The sequence below is a fragment of the Lolium perenne genome, chromosome 2 (genome assembly GCF_019359855.2).
Source record: "Lolium perenne isolate Kyuss_39 chromosome 2, Kyuss_2.0, whole genome shotgun sequence".
In the NCBI taxonomy this organism is placed as follows: domain Eukaryota; kingdom Viridiplantae; phylum Streptophyta; class Magnoliopsida; order Poales; family Poaceae; genus Lolium; species Lolium perenne.
Genome location: NC_067245.2, coordinates 68,274,349 through 68,297,651, shown reverse-complemented (window position 1 = coordinate 68,297,651; position 23,303 = coordinate 68,274,349). Strand labels below are relative to the sequence as shown.

At 44.2% G+C, this 23,303-nt stretch overlaps 2 protein-coding genes across 2 annotated transcripts; one reads left to right on the top strand and one right to left on the bottom strand.

Annotated features, from left to right (window-relative positions):
- The first annotated feature begins 10,906 nt into the window (after positions 1 to 10,906).
- Positions 10,907 to 15,245, top strand: LOC127332872 (chitin-inducible gibberellin-responsive protein 2). Its single transcript, XM_051359206.2, has 2 exons — positions 10,907 to 11,120; positions 13,220 to 15,245. Exon 2 carries the CDS (start codon positions 13,372 to 13,374, stop codon positions 15,019 to 15,021), a length of 1,650 nt encoding a protein of 549 aa, XP_051215166.1. The 5' UTR covers positions 10,907 to 11,120; positions 13,220 to 13,371; the 3' UTR covers positions 15,022 to 15,245.
- A 182-nt stretch (positions 15,246 to 15,427) lies between these two features.
- On the bottom strand, positions 15,428 to 22,233 carry LOC127332871 (WRKY transcription factor SUSIBA2). Its single transcript, XM_051359205.2, has 6 exons — positions 21,907 to 22,233; positions 20,680 to 20,853; positions 19,613 to 20,153; positions 19,029 to 19,194; positions 18,783 to 18,941; positions 15,428 to 16,336 (listed from the first exon to the last, which is right to left on the bottom strand). Exons 1-6 carry the CDS (start codon positions 22,132 to 22,134, stop codon positions 15,769 to 15,771), a joined length of 1,836 nt encoding a protein of 611 aa, XP_051215165.1. The 5' UTR covers positions 22,135 to 22,233; the 3' UTR covers positions 15,428 to 15,768.
- Positions 22,234 to 23,303: the final 1,070 nt, after the last annotated feature.

Genomic DNA, 23,303 nt, shown 5'->3' with positions numbered 1-23,303 from the left:
GCTTTACTCATAATATTCATGGCGAAGTTTCTTCTTCGTTAAATTGTTATATGGTTGGAATTGGAAAATGATACATGTAGTAATTTGCTATAATGTTTTGGATAATGTGATACTTGGCAATTGTTGTGCTCATGTTTAAGCTCTTGCATCATATACTTTGCACCCATTAATGAAGAAATACATAGAGCATGCTAAAATTTGGTTTGCATAATTGGTCTCTCTAAGGTCTAGATAATTTCTAGTATTGAGTTTGAACAACAAGGAAGACGGTGTAGAGTCTTATAATGCTTTCAATATGTCTTTTATGTGAGTTTTGCTGCACCGGTTCATCCTTGTGTTTGTTTCAAATAGCCTTGCTAGCCTAAACCTTGTATCGAGAGGGAATACTTCTCATGCATCCAAATACTTGAGCCAACCACTATGCCAATTGTGTCCACCATACCTACCTACTACATGGTATTTCTACGCCATTCCAAAGTATATTGCTTGAGTGCTACCTTTAAACAATTCAAAATTTATCACCTCTGATTTGTGTCAATGTTTTATAGCTCATGAGGAAGTATGTGGTGTTTATCTTTCAATCTTGTTGGGCAACTTTCACCAATGGACTAGTGGCTTCATCCGCTTATCCAATAATTTTGCAAAAAGAGCTGGCAATGGGATTCCCAGTCCCAAATTAATTAATAAAAATAGACACTCCTCCATGGTATGTGATTGTTGGACGGCACCCGAAGGATTCGGTTAGCCATGGCTTGAGAAAGCAAAGGTGGGGAGGAGTGTCATCATAATAAAACTAAAATAAAAAGGCACTCCTTCATGGTATGAGATTGTTGGCAGGCACCCGAGGATTCGGTTAGCCATGGTTTGTGAAAGAAAGGTTGGAAGGAGTGCCAAACAAAAATAAAATAAAATGGGAGCCGCTCTTTGAAGGTTTGTCTGGCAAGGGGGTTAGAGTGCCCACTACCATTCGTTGACAACAACAAACACCTCTCAAAATTTTACTTTCATGCTCTCTATATGTTTTCAAAACCAAAGCTCTAGCACAAATATAGCAATCGATGCTTTTCCTCTTTGAAGGACCATTCTTTTACTTTTATGTTGAGTCAGTTCACCTATTTCTCTCCACCTCAAGAAGCAAACACTTGTGTGAACTGTGCATTGATTCCTACATACTTGCATATTGCACTTGTTATATTACTCTATGTTGACAATATTCATGAGATATACATGTTACAAGTTGAAAGCAACCGCTGAAACTTAATCTTCCTTTGTGTTGCTTCAATGCCTTTACTTTGAATTATTGCTTTATGAGTTAACTCTTATGCAAGACTTATTGGTGCTTGTCTTGAAGTACTATTCATGAAAAGTCTTTGCTTTATGATTCACTTGTTTACTCATGTCATATACATTGTTTTGATCGCTGCATTCACTACATATGCTTTACAAATAGTATGATCAAGGTTATGATGGCATGTCACTCCAGAAATTATCTTTGTTTATCGTTTACCTGCTCGGGACGAGCAGAACTAAGCTTGGGGATGCGATACATCTCCGACGTATCGATAATTTCTTATGTTCCATGCCACATTATTGATGATATCTACATGTTTTATGCACACTTTATGTCATATTCGTGCATTTTTCTGGAACTAACCTATTAACAAGATGCCGAAGTGCCGATTCTTTGTTTCTGCTGTTTTTGGTTTCAGAAATCCTAGTAAAGAAATATTCTCGGAATTGGATGAAATCAACGCCCAGGGTCCTATTTTGCCACAAAGCTTCTAGAAGACCGAAGAGGAGACGAAGTGGGGCCACGAGGTGGCCAGACTATAGGGCGGCGCGGCCCAAGCCCTGGCCGCGCCGGCCTATAGTGTGGGCCCCTCGTGTGGCCCCCTGACATGCCCTTCCGCCTACAAATAGCCTTCGTCGCGAAACCCCCAGTATCGAGAGCCACAATACGGAAAACCTTACTGAGACGCCGCCGCCGCCAATCCCATCTCGGGGGATTCAGGAGATCGCCTCCGGCACCCTGCCGGAGAGGGGAATCATCTCCCGGAGGACTCTACGCCGCCATGGTCGCCTCCGGAGTGATGTGTGAGTAGTCTACCCCTGGACTATGGGTCCATAGCAGTAGCTAGATGGTTGTCTTCTCCCCACTGTGCTTAATTGTCGGGTCTTGTGAGCTGCCTAACATGATCAAGATCATCTATCTGTAATTCTATATGTTGCGTTTGTTGGGATCCGATGAATAGAGAATACTATGTTATGTTGATTATCAATTCATGTCTATGTGTTGTTTATGATCTTGCATGCTCTCCGTTACTAGTAGATGCTCTGGCCAAGTAGATGCTTGTAACTCCAAGAGGGAGTATTTATGCTCGATAGTGGGTTCATGTCTCCGTGAATCTGGGGAAGTGACAGAAATCTCTAAGATTATGGATGTGCTGTTGCCACTAGGGATAAAACATTGGTGCTATGTTCGAGGGTGTAGTTACTGATTACATTACGTGCAATACTTAATGCAATTGTCTGTTGTTAGCAACTTAATACTGGAGGGGGTTCGGATGATAACCTGAAGGTGGACTTTTTAGGCATAGATGCATGCTAGATAGCGGTCTATGTACTTTGTCGTAATGCCCAATTAAATCTCACTATACTCATCATAATATGTATGTGCATGGTCATGCCCTCTTTATTTGTCAATTGCCCAACTGTAATTTGTTCACCCAACATGCTGTTTATCTTATGGGAGAGACACCTCTAGTGAACTGTGGATCCCGGTCCAATTCTCTGTACTGAAATACAATCTACTGCAATATTGTTATACTGTTTTCTGCAAACAATCATCATCCACACTATACATCTAATCCTTTGTTACAGCAAGCCGGTGAGATTGACAACCTCGCTGTTTCGTTGGGGCAAAGTATTTGGTTTGTGTTGTGCAGGTTCCACGTTGGCGCCGGAATCCCTGGTGTTGCGCCGCACTACATCTCACCGCCATCAACCTTCAACGTGCTTCTTGGCTCCTACTGGTTCGATTAAACCTTGGTTTCATACTGAGGGAAAACTTGCCGCTGTACGCATCACACCTTCCTCTTGGGGTTCCCAACGGACGCGTGCTGTACGCGTATCAGAGGCCCAAGTCTTGTCTTTGAAGAAAGACTTGGAAAAGCGTCATGAAGGAAAATCCGCACTTGACAAGATGCTAAGTGTGCAACAATCCCCCAATGACAAGAGTGGACTTGGATTCAACTCCAATAACAAGAACAAGTCCAAGAGCAAGAACAACAAGAAGAAGGGCCAAGACAAAGTCAAGGATTCGGCCACGATTGTTTGCTTCAAGTGCAAAGTTGAAGGGCACCATGTTAGATCATGCCCATTGAAGAAGAAGCACTTAAGTGAGAAGCAACAAGGGAAACGGCCACAAGGTCAAGCTCAAGCTCAAGCTCGACCTCAAGTTGAAGATAGGTCAATTCCCAAGAAGAATCAAGATAAAGTTCCCCAAGAGAAGAAATCAATAAAGAAGAAAAAGGGGAACACTTGCTACTTATGCCGTGAGAAGGGGCATCTTGCTTCTTCATGCTTATGTGGTACCTTATCTAACCCTATAATTGTTGATGATGATTATTCTCTAGGGAAGGATAAGGATGGCAATGTGTTTGCCAAGTTTGTTGGAACTCAAAGTGGTTTCAAGAAAAGGACTATTTGGGTTGCCAAGCCTATTGTGACTAACCTCTTAGGACCCAACTTGGTTGGGGACCAACAAGCTCAAACTTGATCAATAGGTGCATGTGGAGGTCATTGGAGTCTTGGCTACTTCATGAAGAATTAAGGGATCTTCATATATTATATTTTGACCAAGCCAAGTCGTATGGATTATCATCTATATCTTATATCCAATGTTCCTCTTTGCGATAACTTATACTTCAACTCATCATATTTATTGTAAGTTACTTGCCCCCTTTGCATGTTTGGTTTTGTATCAAATATGTGTTTGTATATGTTGTATCTTACTTGCCTATCTTGGGTATTCAAGTATGCTTGTTTGACTCATCATATACTTGTGTATTGTTTTGAGCCTAATGCATCTTGATGATATCTTATTTGGCTCTCGTTGAAGTGATTAATGGAACATCCCATTTTGGGGGAGTAATATGCTTTGTGCATCTCTCTTTCTTTAAAATGTGTGTACATGGGTACCACCACTTAGTATTGATATTGCAAGATTATCTAGTCACTATGTGGTGTGTCATACTCATGAGAAATTCAAATTCTAAATATCCATTAATCATCTCTAGTTGAATTTTAGTTGCCTCTTTTTTAGAAGAAATGTTTTATCACATTATGGGGGAGTAATATGTTTTGTACATATCACAAGCCTAGAAAATGTGAACATATGAGGTTATGCCACTTAGAGTTGATGCTCTTAATTATCTTGTTCCTAGGTGGCATGTTTGCTCAAACAAGCTCCATTCCTATTAAAAATCTTTTATTACTCATCTTGTGGGTTCTTGTGTGAATAAGAAATTCTTGGTGCGGTTTTTCCTCAAATACATATCTCTATATCTTATTTGGGACACCGTTTGCTTCAAGTTATTCTAATCATTCCGTGTGTGATTGTTTGACTAGTTGAAGTTATCAAGAATCTTCATCCGTGCATAGTGCTTAATTCTATATACTTATCCTATGCCTTTTATTGTGAATTTGATCCTTACTATTCTTGTTGATATACCACCGGAAGTTAATTCCAATATTCACATTGTCTTTGACAATTGATAACCTTGTATATGGTTGAATTTATGGATCATCTTCACCTTGGATTGCTTCTTATTGCCTTATTTTATTTCCAACAAATCCTTGTTGCTCCCATATGTCTTCCTTGTCCCTTTGAAAAACCTTTTTATAAATCCTCTTGATTCATATCAAGTGTTTGTGTTGGAAGACATACCTTTTCCTTACGGTACATTATGCCATTGTGAAAAGTGTAGAGGGTTTGGTTTATTTGTTCGAACCTTGCTCTTTTGGGGAGTTTGCTATATCATTCCTTCTTCTATGTCTTACTTGTTGAATGAGATAAATCTTTGAGCATGTTTTCTCTATTTCATCCTTTATGCTCAATGATTTCTTCTTATTCCATTTGTTGAACTTTGTTGAACAAATCTTTTGTGATTCGCTTCTTTGATATAATTTGGACGACAAATTTGTTTTGTGACACCTTTATGTCTTATTCAATTCTTTTGGTGTTTTGTCCAAAGTATATATTTCTTGGATCTTTAAAATTTTTGGTGCATGCTTATATGTAATTTGTTTATACTTGTAGCATGCTTGCTTTCTTTGATCCATTATATAGGATATACTCCATCAAATCCTAAATGGCTAAGATGTGCATGAAATTCAAATTTCATCTAAATATGCACATATTTATATGGAGTGTGTCCTATATATATTGTGGTTAGTCTAACCATATTGGACCCAATGAGTTTGGGGACCAAGATGTACTTGAATGATGTTTTAGGTACATTGGAGGTGCAATGGAGGCTTGTCTCATCTATAAGGAAGGTGTTGTCACCATATGATAATTGGAGTCAAGCTAGGATGATCGATGAACTCTTATCTACTACACCATGCCATTGCTATCTCGGTAACAAGTATCTTATTCATGCATACTCATATAGCATCCAACCTCTTGTAGGTTGCAACTTGGCATAAAATTCTTTATTTCAAAAATATTGCGATTCTTGAAAAATCCTTTTTAAAGAAAACTTCTTATTGTACATTTGAGTAATTTGAGAAGATGCATATGATAGGAATATATATATCATGTTTATGATTCACCTATCTCAAATATGCCCTCTAGCAATCTATTGCATATCAATTCCTCAAAGAGCTCTTATGTGCAATATTGATGAAATTGCGAAATAAATCCATATTTATGATACTTGTTGCCTTTCTCAAAACATTCCAACTAGCTTTACTTCCCTTATTGTTGGTTGTGATGTTTTTGAGATTTTCTTAGTTGAAGCTCATTCATATACCACTAGTGAAAATTGGAGCCATAGGCTATATATGCTTTTTAAGCAAATATCCTTTGGTATATTTTATGACTTCATCTTGGATATCTTGTCTTATCTATTTTGTTAACCTCTTGTGTGTGCATGTTTCTTTATGGATCACTTTGTTCACTATAGAAACTCATATACATAAGAGTGTTAATCCATCACCTTGATATCCTTGTTCTTTGCCAACCATCTTCTTATCCTTTTGATTTTAGTGGTGTTGGTAAAGAAGATTTATGAGTGCTTGCTTTATTTGTGTTTCTTCATACACCCATATCTTGTAATTGTTGGACTCAAGTTGTTCTTGATAAGCATATTCTCTTTATCTTAGTTGTGTTCTAAATGATATATAGGGAGTGAGGATTCCATGTTTGTGCATATTGTATTCAAATGCAAACATTATAAATTGTGCACGAACCTTGGGGAGCTTTCTTACTTTATTTAGAGCACTATATCTCTCTTATCATGATATCTTTGTTTGTCCAATTGGATCTTTGATTGCTTGCTTTATTTGTGAAAACTTTCTCCATCATGTTATTCTTATTCAATCTTTGATCCTCAATATAGTTTGACTTCCTTCAAGTATACATCATTGGATATGTGCATTTGATTCCACTCAATTTATGAGAAGAGCACACTTTGGGGAGGATCTCACAATATATTGGCTTTCTAAATTTGTCACCCATTTTGGCACTCGATGCCAATAGGGGAGAAGTTTAGAGGGTTTAAGGGAATGGTTTTATACTTAAGTTTGGTTTGTGCTTAAGTGTTTTGCCTCTTACTTAAGTTTGGTTTGTGCTTAAGTGTTTTGCCTCTTACTTAAGTTTGGTTTGTGCTTAAATGTTTTTTCTCTCATGCATTCCATATTTATATGTCTTGCATGGTTGTATATATATAGTGGAAACTATCCCAAAGGTTAATATTGACAATGTATGCAATGAATTCATTTTCATCACACGTGCATACATTGTGGGGGAGTTTTCTCTATATATATTGGTTTTACTCACATCCCTTGCATTTGTTGTAGTTGTGTGAGTAGAGCCGGTTTTGATATGGCCAAGTAGCTTTGTGTTACTTGACCATATCAAATACAACCTCTTGTATACAACTTATTCTCGGATAAGTTGCGTACTTGTTTCTAATATTCATTATATAAACCCTCTTATTGTGGTTGTCATCAATTACCAAAATGGGGGAGATTGTAAGGGTATATTGCCCGTATGTGTGGTTTTGGTAATTAATGACAACCCCTATGGACTAATGTTTTCATTGAGTTTATATGAAGGAATATTCCATAGGTACTACTTGTACTCCATGTGTTGGATTCAAGTATGGATGCCATAAAGATAAAGGTATACCTTGTGTATTGGCATCAAGATCATCGGTATGAAGATATATATGTGATATGATCAAGAAGAAGAAATGAAGATGGAGTTCTTATGTGGAACTCAATATTAGCCATGCTCTATCTTATGTGAGTATGAGAAGATACAAGGTTGAGTTGGGCAAGTTCAAGATGAGCATCTTGAGTGAATCACATGCTTGAAGCTTGCCGTCCATTTGGTGATAATGTACATGTGAAGATGTGCATCAATGGAGCTTTCCCATCATATTGTATGGGGGAGCATTTGTGAGTCTTCACAAAGCAACATTGATCAAGTGAGGCATTCCGGCTTGAGTGAAGCTTGAAGAGTTATCATCAAGATCGAGCGGGATGCGCAAGGCAAAGGTATGGCGTTGCTAGGTTTTCCTTTTACCGGTCTCAAGGTGGATGTTGGGAGACCGGATTATAGGATAGATAGCCGCACTATTAAGAGGGGCTTTCGGTTGGGTAACTTGATCACATCGTCTTAGGGAGCTCAATCCTTTGCATACTTTGCATATTCTTATTGCTTCTTGGTATTTCTTGGTTTGAGGTTCTTGAGCTTATTGCTAGCTTTACAACAAGCCCAAGTTCATCGAAAACGGAGTTAGCATGCATCTTCTATTGCGTTTTCGAGGTTGGGTGATTTTACCGGTTATTCATGATATAAGGTTCTACCTTTTATATTCATGATAAAATCCCCTCCTATAGTTTCTTGTGTTTTCTCTTTCCATAGGATAGCATTTGTTCTTATCTCTCAAACAAAATTGGTTTCATTCGAATCGGAGTTCGGGAGCATTTGTTATTAAAGAAAAAGTAAAAGAAGAAAATGAAAAGGGGAGGGGCCAGCCGGCCGACCGGCCCAGCCACCGGCCCACCCGGTCCGCAACCGGGCGCCAACCGGACCGGCTCCAGTGGCCTTTTGGCCCAAGACCGGCGGCTGGCCTGGTCCGCCCGCCGGCGCTGCCCCCGGCCCTGGCCGGACGCCTCCCTGGGCCGCCTCCGCCCCGCGCGGCCCACGCGGCCTGCGCAGCCCGCTCGCCCCGCTCGCCTGTGGCTATCTGCCGCCTCCTGCGCAGCCTGCTCCCATCCGGTCGGTGGCCCGGCTGGGCCGGATGGCTGACCGGCCTCCTCGGCCCAGCATCCGGTCAGCCGGCCTGGGACTTTTTTCTGGGCATTTTTTCTTTGTTTTTTTCCTGTCTTTTCCCCCAACGGTTCTATTTCCACCTTAGCTATAAATAGGCTTCTTCCACCTTGAGCTGAGGCAGTTCTTCCCCTTTCTTCACCTCCATTATTTCTCTTGGAAGAACTTGCTCTCCCCTTTGATTCCTCCCATAGTTCTTGCTAATTCTTGAGGGATCTAAGAGAGGAGATCTAGATCTACACTTCCACCAATCCATTTCTTCTCTAAGTGAGGGGAACCCTTTGGATCTAGATCTTGGAGTCTTTGGTTGACTTTCCCCATTGTTCTTCCTCTCCAATCTCATCCTAGCATTTGTTGTTTGGGTGGGATTTGAGAGTGAAGGATTTGAACACCTCTAGTGTTCTTGCTTTGCATCATTGCATAGTGTTGAGCTCTCCACCACGATTAGTTCGAGTGAGAGACCGTGAGCTTGTTACTCTTGGAGGGTGACCTCCTAGTTGGCTTAGCGGTTGGTGCTCCGGTGATCTCTTCAAGAAGATTGTGAAGAGGCCCGGGCTTCTCCTTCGTGGAGCTTGTGAAGTGGTTGTGGAGCTTGCCATCTCCGGAGCGGAGGAAAAGCTAACCATAAGGAAAGGGTCATTATCCTTCGTGGGTGTGGTTCGGAGAATAGGGTGAACCTTCGTGGCGCGGGGAATCCTTCGTGGGACCTCCACTCCTCCAAACGTGACGTACCTTCTTGCAAAGGAAGGGAACACGGGAATACATCCTCGTCTCCGCGTGCCTCGGTTATTTCTATACCCGAGCTCTCTTTCCTTGTGATAGCCATCGTGTTTGAAGTACATATATCTTGCTATCACTTGTGCTACATATATCTTGTACCTATCTTGCTTAGCTCTAATTGCTATTGTTACACTTAGTTGAGCTTAGCATATTTAGGGTTTGTGCTTGTAAACTAAACGATAGTTTAATTCCGCATTCTTACAAGACAAATCCACAAGAGTTTGTAATTTCCTATTCCCCCCCCCCCCCCCCCCCCCCGCCCCTCTAGGCGACATCTCGATCTTTCAGAGGCGATGGTGAACGTTGTTTTGGTTCGTTCCTATCGACGAGGATCTGGGCTTACGGTCTTTGTGATGGGCTTTTTGGGCCAAGATCTGGGACGGAGTGGTCCATCCAGGGAGCTGTAGGTTCTAGTGATGTCTTGTCCACGCCGACGAAACAACACTCCGGATCACCATCTCCTAGATTAGCTCTGCTCGAATAAAGGTGGTGGTCCTAGGGTTCCTTCTCGATGCCAAGATGAGGATCTACCAGTTGTCTGTCGTCATCGATATGGCTGAAGAGTCGTGTTCCGGAAGGCTCCACCGATGAGATCCACCGGGCGCTTCATGCCTGGATTTTGACGGTTTGAAAGCGAGCACTTTCTGCATGACCTAAGATCTTTGATCGGGGGACGGCGGTGTTCGTGCTCCGTTTCCTTCTTAGATGCGTCAATTTTGGAGAAGCTAAATTTCTGGTGCTGTTTTGGTGGTGTTAGGGCTGTTGTTTCAACGAATGGATGTTTTCGTTATTGTTTCAACGAATGGATCTTTATAGCGGGACTTTTCGTTTTTTTATAATTCTTCTCTTTTCAGCTGACACGCGGATGACTGACCACGAATAGATCAGTCAAGAATAAAAGTTTGATTGTCACATCATCTTGATGACAAAATTACACCTTGTATCTGCGTGTCAGTTGAGTTTTACAGAGTCGTGTCAGATGCAGGCTGTTGATCCTCGTGTGGTGATTACTTGAGCTTATTACGGATTAAGTGGCAGATACGATCTGCAAGCGGTGCAAAATATCTGAAGTACTGAAAGAACACCTACTGATTGAGTCTACCAACGGGAGGTGAGCTCCAATCCAATCCGAAGCACGTGATGACCTATTGCGAGAGAGCGACAGCCGCCTACGATAAGCATCGTCATCGCACATCACACTGATCGCAAAACGGGACTTACCTGGCGGTCAGGTCTCCTCTGGTTCTAGAACCTCCTCCTCGTCTCCGGTGTCCGATCCCATCCACAATTCAGCCGCCGATCGAGCTGAGCCTGAGCGCGTCAAATAATTCGATGCACGAGCGCGAGCGCGTACAGGACCGGCGGTAGACCGGTTGGTCTCGCGGGGCACTTGAGAGTCAGAGAGACGTGGCGCGCACCAGCGCCACGGCAGCACGCGGTCTGAAACGCCCAGCGGGCCCCACTGCCCTGGGCCGCGCGTCACGCCTCACGATGGCACGAGACCGCGGGCGACGCGCACGCGCACGCGCACGCGCTGCGGGTAGAAATACCAGCGCCCACACGATGTTTCACTAGCTCCCCGCACAGGAAACAAGCAAGCATCCCACTCGACTCCCACCACCACCTGCTCCTCTTCCTCCCCTCTCCCTCGCCCACCGATCTCCTCCTCCTCGGCGCTTTTCAGCATCACCCGAAGCGAATCCTCCTCCCCTCAGGTGAAGGACTCGAACCTGCGGCGGCGGAGCGCCACCGGCCGGAGCTAGCTAGCGCGGAGAAGGTAATCTCGCGCTTCCTTCTTCCCTGCTTTCTTGCTACTAGCTGCTAGTATCAGCGAGGTGGGGTTTGCGCTCCGTGAGCACTTGGATGCTGCTACTAGGTGATGTCCTTGCTCGTATCGGGTCACGGCTAGCTAGCTAGGGGGTTCTTGATGTTTCGCTATGCGTGGATCGACGCTCAGCTCCTTCATTTTCTTGCGCGCGCCTCACAAGCGAGAAGCTGCTTCCGCACTTCTGTCTGGGTTACCATGTCGATCCCCTGTCATGAGCAGTTGGGAGATGATGGATGCTGAGCTCATGTCCTCCACTAGCCAGCGCGCGCTGTCTCGGATGGTCACCGTTTAGCTAGGGGGCTCTTCAAGTACGTAATAATCAAAGTTCAGTCCTGACCTTTGGTTTCCTGAATCGTCGCTCATTTCATTCATCTTCTTGCGAGATTGCCCGTCGCGCGCGCGCCTGAGAAAGAACCTGCTCTTCTAGCTAGCTGGTACTAGCTAGGTCGGGTTTGCGCTTCATGAGCACCTGACCCACCACTAGTTCCCGTGAATCCGCTGCCCAGTTCCTTCATTTTCTTAGCGAGATTGGCAGTCGGGCGTGTGAGAAAAATCCTGCTTTCCCAGTACTTCAGACTTCAGTTACCATGTATACCTGCATATTTTTTCAAGCCTAGGGGAATAGTAGTACCTGTCCGTACGGCCTCGGCGCTAGGCCATGACCATGCTACTACCTGAGCAGCTACGGAGAATTTTCTTAGACCGCGTCAAATGTCCAGTAAACGCACGCAACTGGTATGCTACTACCCCTACAGCAGATTAGATTTCTCAGTCTGTGAAAAACTAGCGGCTAAAACCAGTAAACCACCAGATCCAGGAGCTTTTGACCACTGACTTCCGCGATCTGCTTGCTAAGAAAATTATCAAATGGGCGTTAAGTAGTTAATTAATCTTGTGCCTGGAGTGGTTGGGACGACGGGTCAAACTGCCCGTGTAGGCTGAGTTGGTGTAGGAAATTATGAGATGGGGATATCTTACGACCCGTCTCCGTCCTCTACAGGCCTCTCTTTTGTTTGCGCGCGCTCAAGTCATACTAATTTAGTACGGGTGTTTTTTTTTGGGGTGTTCTGCGATGTCAATCGTGACGCCCTTCTTAGCTCAGCATGACACAATTGCAGCATAGCTGATTATCCTTGGTGGTATTTGCTGTGTTTAGTCTTCTGTGCTGTATATACTGTTTCAGGACAGTAACATGTGTGAGCTGTGAGAGACTTTGACTGCATCGAGGGCTTCAGACTAGCATATTGGTCTGTTTATGCTTTTGGTTTCATCTTTTAATGCTACTACTGTTCACTCATATTGCGCAAGATTTGGTATACCATTATTGTTTACTGTATCTAACTGTTACTCTTATCATGCTTAAGTTTGGTTAGTTCTGGTTTCAGATGCCATGTAATAGCTTAGCTGTAGTTGATCTTACCTTTCGTTCTGTTTGCTTCTTCCCTCTTTATTTTCTTTGCTGTTGTATCGAAACACAATTGCAGCAAGCCCCTGCCTTCACTTCCTGTGCACGACGACAAGTAGCTGCTTCTCCTTGCTGGTATTTGTTGTGCTTTGGTCTTCTGTACTGTTTCAGGACAGTAACATGTGTGAGCTGGGAGAGACTTCCATGCTCCTTGTTTGATCTGCATCTGGGGCTTTTGGCAAACTAGTCAAAGTGCTTTATGCAGACTAACTTGGTCTGATTGTGATTTTGATTGCACCTTCTAGTGCTACTACTTTTCATTAGTACAGCTACAGTTGGTTGCAATTGTTCCGCACCTGCTAGTTTTGTGCTGTCTCTACATCTAGATTAATATGGAGAGAACATGCACAATATTTGGTATACCATTATTGTTTGCTCTAGTTCTAATTAGAATGATTGATATCCATGTATTTTTTTTTCCTTCGGATACAGTATATACGTATTTCTGTGTCTGTTTCCATGTGTGCAATGCAACAATTTTACTTCTCCTGCTGCAACTCTAAAGCTTTGGGTGCCAGTTTTACTTTCCGACTTGGTAACTAAAATGTGCTTTCCTTCTTACAGTCTTACGTTCTTGTTCCAGGTTCTGTTTCATCTGGATTTCTGGTCTAGAAGAGATATCACAAAGCAGCTGCATGATTTTGGTCTCAGTTCATTGTCAGATCTCTTTGTCACACCAGCAAGACTGGAGATAGCATGCAGTAATTAGTGTTTCAGACTCTTTACTGAACCAGGATGGCTGATACTCCGACTTCCCGGATGATTCACCCCTTCAGCAACATGCAGCAGAGGCAGAACCCCAACCAGTTCCAGTATTCTGCTAACCTGCAGCGTCCTTGTCACACTTACCAGTCATCTCCAGACACCCATGTTGTGCCACAGCATCACTATAGCCTGAACTCTCATTCACCAGATGCCAGCTATGAAAACCAGGTTACACAAGACAAGTATACCCTGAACTCCTCTGCGGCAGCTGATTGTATGAGGCATGATTCGCCCTCCAGCAATAGCTTTACTCCTCCATCCATTAGGAGTGGCAGTGGGAGCCCTTCATCTCAGGATGACAGTCACTCTGATTCCACAAATGGATCTCCTGTAAGTGCTTCATGTGTCACTGTGACCGAGGATCCTACTGATCTCAAGCAAAAACTCAGGGATATTGAGGCTGCAATGCTTGGGCCGGACTGTGAGATCATCAACAGCCTTGAGAACAAGCTTTCGCTGGAACCGGAGAAGTGGATGCAGCAGAAGGGCTTTCCTAGGGGCAACTTGAAGGAGCTACTGATTACTTGTGCTATAGCTGTAGAAGAGAATAACCGTCTCGCAATAGATATGATGGTGCCAGAACTGAGGAAAATGGTTGCAGTATCTGGTGAGCCAATTGAGAGGTTGGGAGCCTACATGGTGGAAGGCCTCGTTGCCAGGCTCGCGTCCTCCGGCCACTCGATCTACAAAGCTTTGAAGTGCAAAGAACCAAAGGGCTCTGACCTCCTGTCCTACATGCATTTCCTGTATGAGGCCTGCCCCTACTTCAAGTTCGGCTACATGTCGGCAAATGGTGCGATTGCAGAGGCTGTCAAGGCAGAAGACAGGATTCACATAATTGACTTCCATATCTCTCAAGGAGCCCAATGGATTTCTCTACTCCAGGCCCTTGCAGCAAGGCCTGGTGGACCACCAACTGTAAGAATCACAGGAATTGATGACTCGGTTTCAGCTTACGCGCGAGGTGGCGGGCTAGAGCTGGTTGGGAGGAGGCTGTCACACATCGCTGGCCTATACAAGGTTCCCTTTGAATTCTGTTCGCTTGCTATCGCTGGCGACGAAGTGGAAGAAAAGCATCTTGGAGTCCGCGCTGGCGAAGCTCTCGCAGTGAACTTCACCCTGGAGCTGCACCACATTCCAGATGAGACTGTGAGCACTGCGAACCACCGAGACCGAATCCTAAGGCTGGTGAAAAGCTTGTCTCCGAAGGTGCTCACCCTTGTTGAGCAGGAGTCCAACACGAACACAGCCCCTTTCGTGCCGAGGTTTGCAGAGACTCTGGACTACTACACTGCCATCTTTGAGTCCATCGACCTGTCGCTCCCAAGGGACGACAAGGAGAGGATCAACATGGAGCAACACTGCCTGGCGAGGGAGATCGTGAACCTCGTCGCCTGCGAGGGTGCAGAGAGGGTGGAACGACATGAAGTCTTTGGCAAGTGGAAGGCACGTCTGATGATGGCCGGCTTCAGACCGTCTCCGCTCAGCTCGCTGGTGAATGCCACCATCAGGACACTGCTACAGAGCTACTCGGTGGACTACAAGCTCGCCGAGACAGACGGGGTGCTGTACCTCGGATGGAAGAACAGGCCCCTGGTGGTTTCGTCTGCATGGCACTAGGTGTTGTGGCGTTACAATGCTATCTGACGATGAACTTCTTTGTAAGTTCGCCTTTGGTAGACAACTTAGAAGCCTGCTTTGTCGTACTTTAGGAAGGTTTGGTGATGTATGGAGAAAATAGCTATGCAGCTGTAACCTGTTATTGCAATGTGAACTTAGGTCAGGCCTGAATAAGGCTGATGAGGTGTGTAGTCCAAGTGTAAGGGGTATGTGTTTCAGTTTCAGACTTCTGATCATAATCTACCATATGACTGAAATGCTTGGTCTTGGGCACTTGGTAGCCTAGGAAGGCTGGAAGTAAGTAGAACCCTCGCAAATAACAGTTGTAAAGTATGGCAATGACATATTCATAAACCATCTTACGGCAATGGCATTCTTCATAGTTCACATCCATTAGAGATATAAATTTGTCATAAAAGGCAAAGAAAATTACCAGAATCTATATTCTATCAATATTCAAGTACAGAAGATAGGACAGTTCAGGAACCAAATTCTTATAATCTAATTAACCATAACTGGTTCACTGTACAAGGAATGTAGGGCTGCAACGCTACATACAACAGAGGTCTTTCCCGCCTTGAGAGACCCATGTATAGCTGCAGTGCGCCCCCAGGTATAGCTTACTTGCCTCCGTCTGAACTGCTTTGTAGATGATACACAATTGAGAATCTTGCTGAGGAGATTGTCGTTACAAAAGCATTTTTGGTAATATATGATTCTTGGAGCTATAGGCATTGGTAGACACTCTCAAGGACCCATGACTAAATTCCCGGCATTGCTGTAGCATAAGTTAGCTGAATGGTCCATCGGTGTGGCTTTGAAAGTAAACCCTTCGTTAGCTTTTTCTTCTCTGGAACCATACATACGGCCAGCTGCATTTCCTTGTACCGTTGGCATTGCCATTGATTGGTGCCTCATGTTAGCGTACATTGAAGCCATGGGTTGCATTTGATACTGCATCTGATCGGGAACAGAAGATTGCATTTGGTTCGTGGCCTCACTGTGGTTCGGGCTAATTCCAACACCAAGGTCAAGACTCACGGTGTTGGTTTCAGGCGCTTGAGAATAGTGGTTGGTGAAGTTCCTGGGTTCACATGCTCTCATCATGCCGCCAATGCTCGGCATATTGCCATTGATCTGATGCACGGCATTCTTCATCGGAGGTGTGGACATCTCATGAGTGGCATTCCTGGCAGCAGGAACTTCGTGATTATGTTTTCCTTCATATGTTGTTATCACTGATTTAGGATCATGCGATGCTCTCTCAACATGCTTTCTGACAGGGCATCCTGTGCTTGTGCATTTGTAGTAACTCCTGAAGTCAAGAACAAAAGTGAACATATGAGTGAACCGCCCCACATTTGCCACTCCATGATAAATTAGTTGCCCCTTGTCTAAATCTGAAACACATGGTGATGTAAAATACTCTATGCACATATTTAGGTGCCATATGATCCACGTGGTTGACCTTTTGAAACTTCAACCAGTAATATATGTGTAATTGTAGTATATATTGCAGAGTAGACAGAATATATGAAAAAAATGTCACCGGATCTGTCTCAACTATTTATAATATGAATTATAGTTATTTTAGGTACTATATTATGACTGAAAATCATAGTTGAAGTTCTGCGCTGGAATCTGAAAAGTACAAAACGAGCTATGCTAGAAGCATGGTTTTAAAGGCGTCGCCTAGGCGTCGCCTTAGGGACGCCTAGGCGTCGCCTAGGCGTCGCCTTAGGGACGCCTAGGCGTCCAAGCGCTCCCCCTCTGCCTTAGAAAAACGCCCGCCTTAGGTGCCTAGGCGTCCAAAGCGTCCGCCTAGGCGTCGCCTAAGCGTCAGAGCGCCCCCCCTTCGCCTTAGGACGCCTTGGCGCCTTTAAAACCATGGCTAGAAGACATATGGAGTATGAGATTATCTTGAACCAGTAGCTCGTCAGGAAACATTGTACTACTAGACAGAGGGCCAGAACACTAGAGCCCTTAAAGAGCTCCCAAACCAATTAATTGCCTCCCTTGGGCATGTTCATGTGACTTCAAAACAAAGAGCTCCCAAACCAATTAATTGCCTCCCTTGGGTATATACATACAAATAGCATTTCATATGGCCTAACTGTGCAACATTGCTTTCAAAATTATGTACAAACTGAAGTCGTGGAAGGGCAGGACATATAAATACACGCAAGAATGGTTTTTAAGGCGGTAAGGCGTCCTAAAGTGCTTGGGGGCGCTCTACCGCCTAAGCACCTGAAGCGGGAAAAGTGGGGAAGCACTAGGGTGCGCTCTATCGCCTAAGCGTCCTAAGGTGGACGACTTAAAAACCATGCATAGAAGTACATCAATATAGCCTGTTTGGTTGCACCAAAGTATGCACTCCTAATGTTTGTCAAATATTTTGTCGTGCCCATGAATATTTGGCAAAAGAAGAAGTGTAGGAGTTCAGACAGCAAACTGTATGTGTGCCAAATACAGTTTCAACATTAGCAATTTTCAGCAGCCGTTGGTTTCGAACCAAATATTTATATAACTTGTGTGTCGCTGCAGCGGTGCAGCCTAGGAGATAGCAACAATACAAGATGGACAAGCAACAGGTAGTCATCAAGATTAGGTGGAAGTGTCAGCAAGTAGGATCCCCATTGATGGAAGGGAATAGGTCGGATTGTATTAGACATAGAGTCAGAGTCAGTTTGTAAGGAAGATCATCTATATAATCAAGTAGCGACCATGAGACTGAATTAAAAGATACTCCTATCTCTTCCCTCAGACCTTTACGCTATCGGCTATCGCACACAATATCTGCACCTAGTGCTTCCAGCCCTAGTTGCATCTGCCCTTATACGGCTCCCAAGAGCTCCCCTGCTGCTCCCGATCTGATCATTCCCTACAGATAACGCTCTCAGAAATCAAGCTGTGACAGGCTTCGAGCCAAAAGCCACCCTTCCAAAAACAGACATGTACCAAACCAATCAATTGCCTTCACTATGTCCGCTTAGGAATGACATTTTAGACAGTATATCGTAACGTGAAGTAGGCAAGAAGCAGATATTCATCTCCATATGGGCTGATTTTAATACGGAATGGGAGTTCTCCAACGCACCTAGTGCTTCCAGCCCCAGCTGCATCTACCCTTATACGGCTCCCAACTCCCTGTTGCTCCCGACCTAATCCTCCCATACAGATTACACTCTCAGAAATCAAGCTGCAACAGGCTTCAAGCCAAAAGCCCCCCTTCCGAAAACACAGACATGTACCAACCAATCAATTGCCTTCGCTATGACCGCTTAGGAATGACATTTTAGATGGTATAATGTAACGTGAAGTAGCAGATATTTCATCTCCATATGGGCTGATTGTAATATGGCATGAAAGTTCTTCAATCTCCTTATTTTACCACCAACAGTGATAAAGGTGAAGTAGCAGATATTTCAACTCCATATACCACACATCTTCACCAGCTATGTCCACTTAATTTGTTCATCCTAAACAATGAGCATAGATGCGAAGTGGAATTCCGGTTCAAAGGTCATTTAATTTTGTTTCTATCAATCCATAACTCGACACATAGATGACTCATGACTGACCAAGCATATAACAAAAGGTTATGCATAGAGTGCGTTACTTGGTAACTGATCCACAAAACGTAACCAGAGTAGATATTTTACCATTATTGTTTTATAGATCGATATTTTACCATTACATTAACATAAGTTCACATGCAAAGCAACAAAAGGAGAGAATTAATGAACAAAATAAGTACTTACCGTGGATTGGGGTTTCCTTTGACGACTTTCTGTCCATATTTACGCCAACGATACCCATCATCCAAGATGTCAACCTCACTTACAGTTTGAACAACAACACGAGGCTCGCGGTTGGGTTTACCCATCAGAGCAGCATCAATACCAGCCGACTCCATTTTCCTGCTTCCATTGTTGATAGTAGACAACAAGATTAGGCTTGACACTTCACAGGATTTATAGGGTGAACCCAGTCCAAACCAAGCGTACCTGCGTTTCGACTCTAAATCCTCTTCCTCGGCAGCATCATCCTCAGGGTAGGGTCTTCCAACTCCAGCATCGATGTCATCATCACTAACTGAAGCTGGAACAAGCGCAAGCATACCAGCTGACTGTACTTGATTAGCAAGGTTGCTAAGAGCATTTGAAGATTTATCTGCAAATTAGCATACAAAGCTGAGATACCTACAAAAGAGTGATTCACAATCTATTTAAAAACATCTTTATCAACAGTTTTTCTCTGGTATATGGACTGATCAATATATCTGTTGCGATGTCCAAGTACAACTCAGGGAAACATATAAAATTATTTTGTACTTTCAAGGAATTCTTTCCCAAGAATGTTCGATTTTGAACAATTCAGTTGTTATTACTATAAGACGTTCATGAAAAAAATAGGGATCTACTCGAGAGGCAAAAGCAAGATAGATATCAATATACTTATATGATACTACAACTCAATGGTAGATGTCAATATACTTATATTTCCAAAACAAGATACAATAATGCAGATTGCCAAGCTGCCAAACCATAGGGCCAGTAACATTTTTTCAAAAAATCGTGATAAGTCTCACCATCAGCAGTTGCTGCACCATCATTTCGTTCTTCACCCTGGTTCGAAGGAACGGCACCACCAGATAACCTCCTATTGGGCTGGGGTTTAGGATGATTGTGACGCCCCTTATAGACAACTTCGGTGATGAGACCATCAACAGCACGCTCCAGTAGCTTTTTTACTTCACAATTAGGATGTGTGCACTTGTAATAACTTCTAGGGTTTTCACTTCCCTTGACATGCTTCTGTCCATATTTGCGCCAGTTGTAGCCATCCTCTGCCGATTTTTCAGCTACATTTTCAGACTGCGGTTCTTGCATGGCATTCTCAGAGCCATTCATTTGGTGCAACTCGGGCGTACCAACTTCAGCAGGACTGTCAGACAGACCAACCATTCCAACAGGTTGATTAGGAGCACTTGAAACATTCACTGTAAGAGTTGACTCACGTGAACAGGGAGGTCTGTTGTCAGTCACCATATTGCTAGATGATGAGCTGGGATTCATGCTTTGATTTTGCATAGAAGGCTCATGGTTTTTTGAATCACTCATAACAGGAGGCTGCAGTACAAAATGTGAGCATTACCGAAGTTAGACAATGGAAAACTAAATACGTACAAGAACTCGACAAGTAAGAAAGAATGTGAGTAATTTAGCAAGCATATATAGACCATACTACATATGCACTCTAGTTTTTCTCCAAGCTATCATTTTAGGTACTTGTTCAAACTCTATCATTTATACAAGAAACCTTCTCCACCACTTTTGAAAGAGGCTGTGTTATATGTGGCGAAGACTAATAGGGTTAATACTGAACAGCATAACACAATATGGTATGAACTTCCTTTTATGTTTGTGGGGGTTCTTGAGGCAAAGGGAAGAAAGGTTAAGAATTATGCAGCGATTCAACAACTTTGCTGGATGAAGGTTATTGGTTGAATGTGCAAAATAAAGGACAAACTGTATGTGTTGGATGATATAATGATATATAGAAACACAATGCTTAAAGTTGATTTTGACGTTGTACAGAATGAAGTACATTTATTTCCATAGAAACATATAGCAAAGAAAATGGAAGGTAATGTACCAGTGGCTGAGAAGACGAATTGAGATGAGGCTTGAATTCAAAATCCCTAGAACCCCCATCTGCATGGGCAGTACGAAGAGATTTATCCCGTGATGAAGGCGGTATGTCTGGATGAGCGATCTTGTGCATAATTGCGGCCATGCCCAGAGAACCAGTTGTTGGTGAGGGTTCAACCTGAAGAGAAAACTTTGTTAACTAATTTTAGAGGTGTACCGGGCTGAAGAGCCCTGTAAATACTTGTCAACACCAAATATGCACCGCAATATTATAGCCAGCAAACTGCATATAGAAAGTAGTGCTACAGTTGTAAATACGGTTTTTAAGCCCTCTGAAATGAAGAAAAAAAAAATAGTGCCGGAGGAAAGTTGCCTTGATAAAATTTTCCTTGAAAAAAGAACCTATTTGGAGAGCAATCCATCCTACGCTTAAAAAGGGAAAATGAAGAAGAAGAAGAGAGCCAGCAAGAATAACAAAGGGAGACAAAGAAAGTAACAATGATGCAGCAAGCAAGTGAGTACGCCCAGCAAGCAAAGGCTATTTCAGTTAGCAGGGTGCAAGCAAGAGGAACCAGGAGAACTGCTACCACATCTACACCCAACCCCGAGAGAGAATAACAAGAAAATGGTCAACCCGAGCACGAGCCTGCGAAAAATCCCGCTCCCAGTCCCAGCTGCTTGGCGATTTCCGCATGGACGAGCGGCATCTCTTATTAGCAGACCACAAGTGCAGTAGTACCAGCCAAAGCGGCGGGGGAGAGTCTGCTTAAATAAGGGCCCTGCGACTGTGATGCGAAGGCCCCATAAAAGGAACACGAAATGAAATGATGATTTGTTCTCGCAGCCACCGAGTGTGTGCGTAACGGAATAATAAGGAATTTCCCCAGCCCACAGAGCGCACGACCTCACTCACTCCGCAGCAAGTAGACGGCCCCCAAAAGAAGAAACGGGCGCAAAAACAACCATATCGCGGAGAACCCCCGCCAAAAAGGAAGTTCCATGGCACCGCCGGAAATGCGAAAGCGCATTATTCCGAGGCCACGACCCATGATGTAATGCGCAATTGCCCCGTAAACTAGAGCGCCGGAGGTAATGCGCATCGGAATCCCGCCTTTTCCCCAGCTCAAACTAAGCGGACCCCGTACAGCTCGCAGATCCCGCGGTAATACTAAGAGGTGGTAATAAGAGAGAGGCGGGGCGATAGGTAGTAGAGCAGGGAGGCGGCGGTGACCTTGAAGTTGGTGAGGAGCACGGGGGAGTCGAGGAGGGCGGAGGGGCTGAAGCCGGCGGGGATGGTGAGGCAGGGCTCGCGCGAGATCGGCAGGCGCGCGGGGGACATGGCCTTGTACCTTGCGCCGGCGCCGCCGGCGAGCGCGGCGACGCGCCGATCCGCGGGGTACGGCATCTCGGGCGCGGGCGCGGGGAGGTCGCCGGAGCTAGGGTTTGGCGAATCGGCCATTGGAGCGGAGGTCCGTGAGTGAGTGAGGAGGAAGGCGGAGGTGGTTTTGGAGGCGATGGCGAGAGGGAGCGAGGGGCAGTCTCGGGAAACCGGGCTCGTCCGCTAGCGGGGTGTGAGGCTGCGACTCGTGTGGACTTAATTAATGGGGGCCTGCGAAATGACGTTACTGTCCCTCGGTGGTACCCGGAATTGCGGTGCTGGGTACGCGAATCGACCGTGGTGTGATGTGATGTGAGCAATCGCGGCACGAAACCGGTGGTGGGATCCGGGCGCAGGGCGTGGCGACAGCGACCCCGCCTGGCTGCCGTGCTGTGTGTCGCTGAAGGTGGGGCCGCGGTGCGGCTGGTCCGCGTGTCAGTGGGTGGTTGAGGAGGTGTGTAGGAATAGTGGGGCTACGAATATGGTGGGCGGAATAAATGTGTTGTTTTAAATTGCGCATGGGATGCCTGTCAGAGTACTGTACTACCCCATATGATCCACTTGAAATTGAATGGGAACGAGGAGGTAAATTCGAACGTGGATTTAATGCTGGCGGGGAGGAACGTTGGGGCAAGTTTCTACCGCGGGTAAATCGGTTGTACGGAGTACTTGTATTTTCCTGCAACGACTATATTGTCTTGGTTTATGCTGTGACGGATCCACGTCGTCCAGTACACAAGCATCGACGACTACCGACCGTGCGTGCATGCACGTCTTTTTTTTCTTCCGTTCTGTACCAGGCTAGTATTTTAAAATGCATTTTTTATGTGTACAAAGCCACTTACATTACTTAAGAAACGATAATTTTATAGGGTGATGCTTGTTAATAGTGAAGTGCTTATATTTATATTTCTTTATGATATCATTGTTGAGATTGACCACTACTGAAAGTATGATTTCTAGACCTTGTTTCCAAGCATCGAATCACCGTTTATTTACTGTTTTACTGCATGTTTACTTGCTGCCATATTTATTTCAGATTGTTATTACCACTCATATTCATCCATAACACTTGCATTTTACTATCTCTTCACCAAATTAGTGCACATATACATCTGACAAGTATTGGGTGTGTTGGGGACACAATAGACTTCTTGTATCGTAATTGCAGGGTTGCTTGAGAGGGATAGCTTTGATCTCTACCTCCCTGAGTTCGATAAACCTTGGGTGATCCACTTAAGGAAAAATTG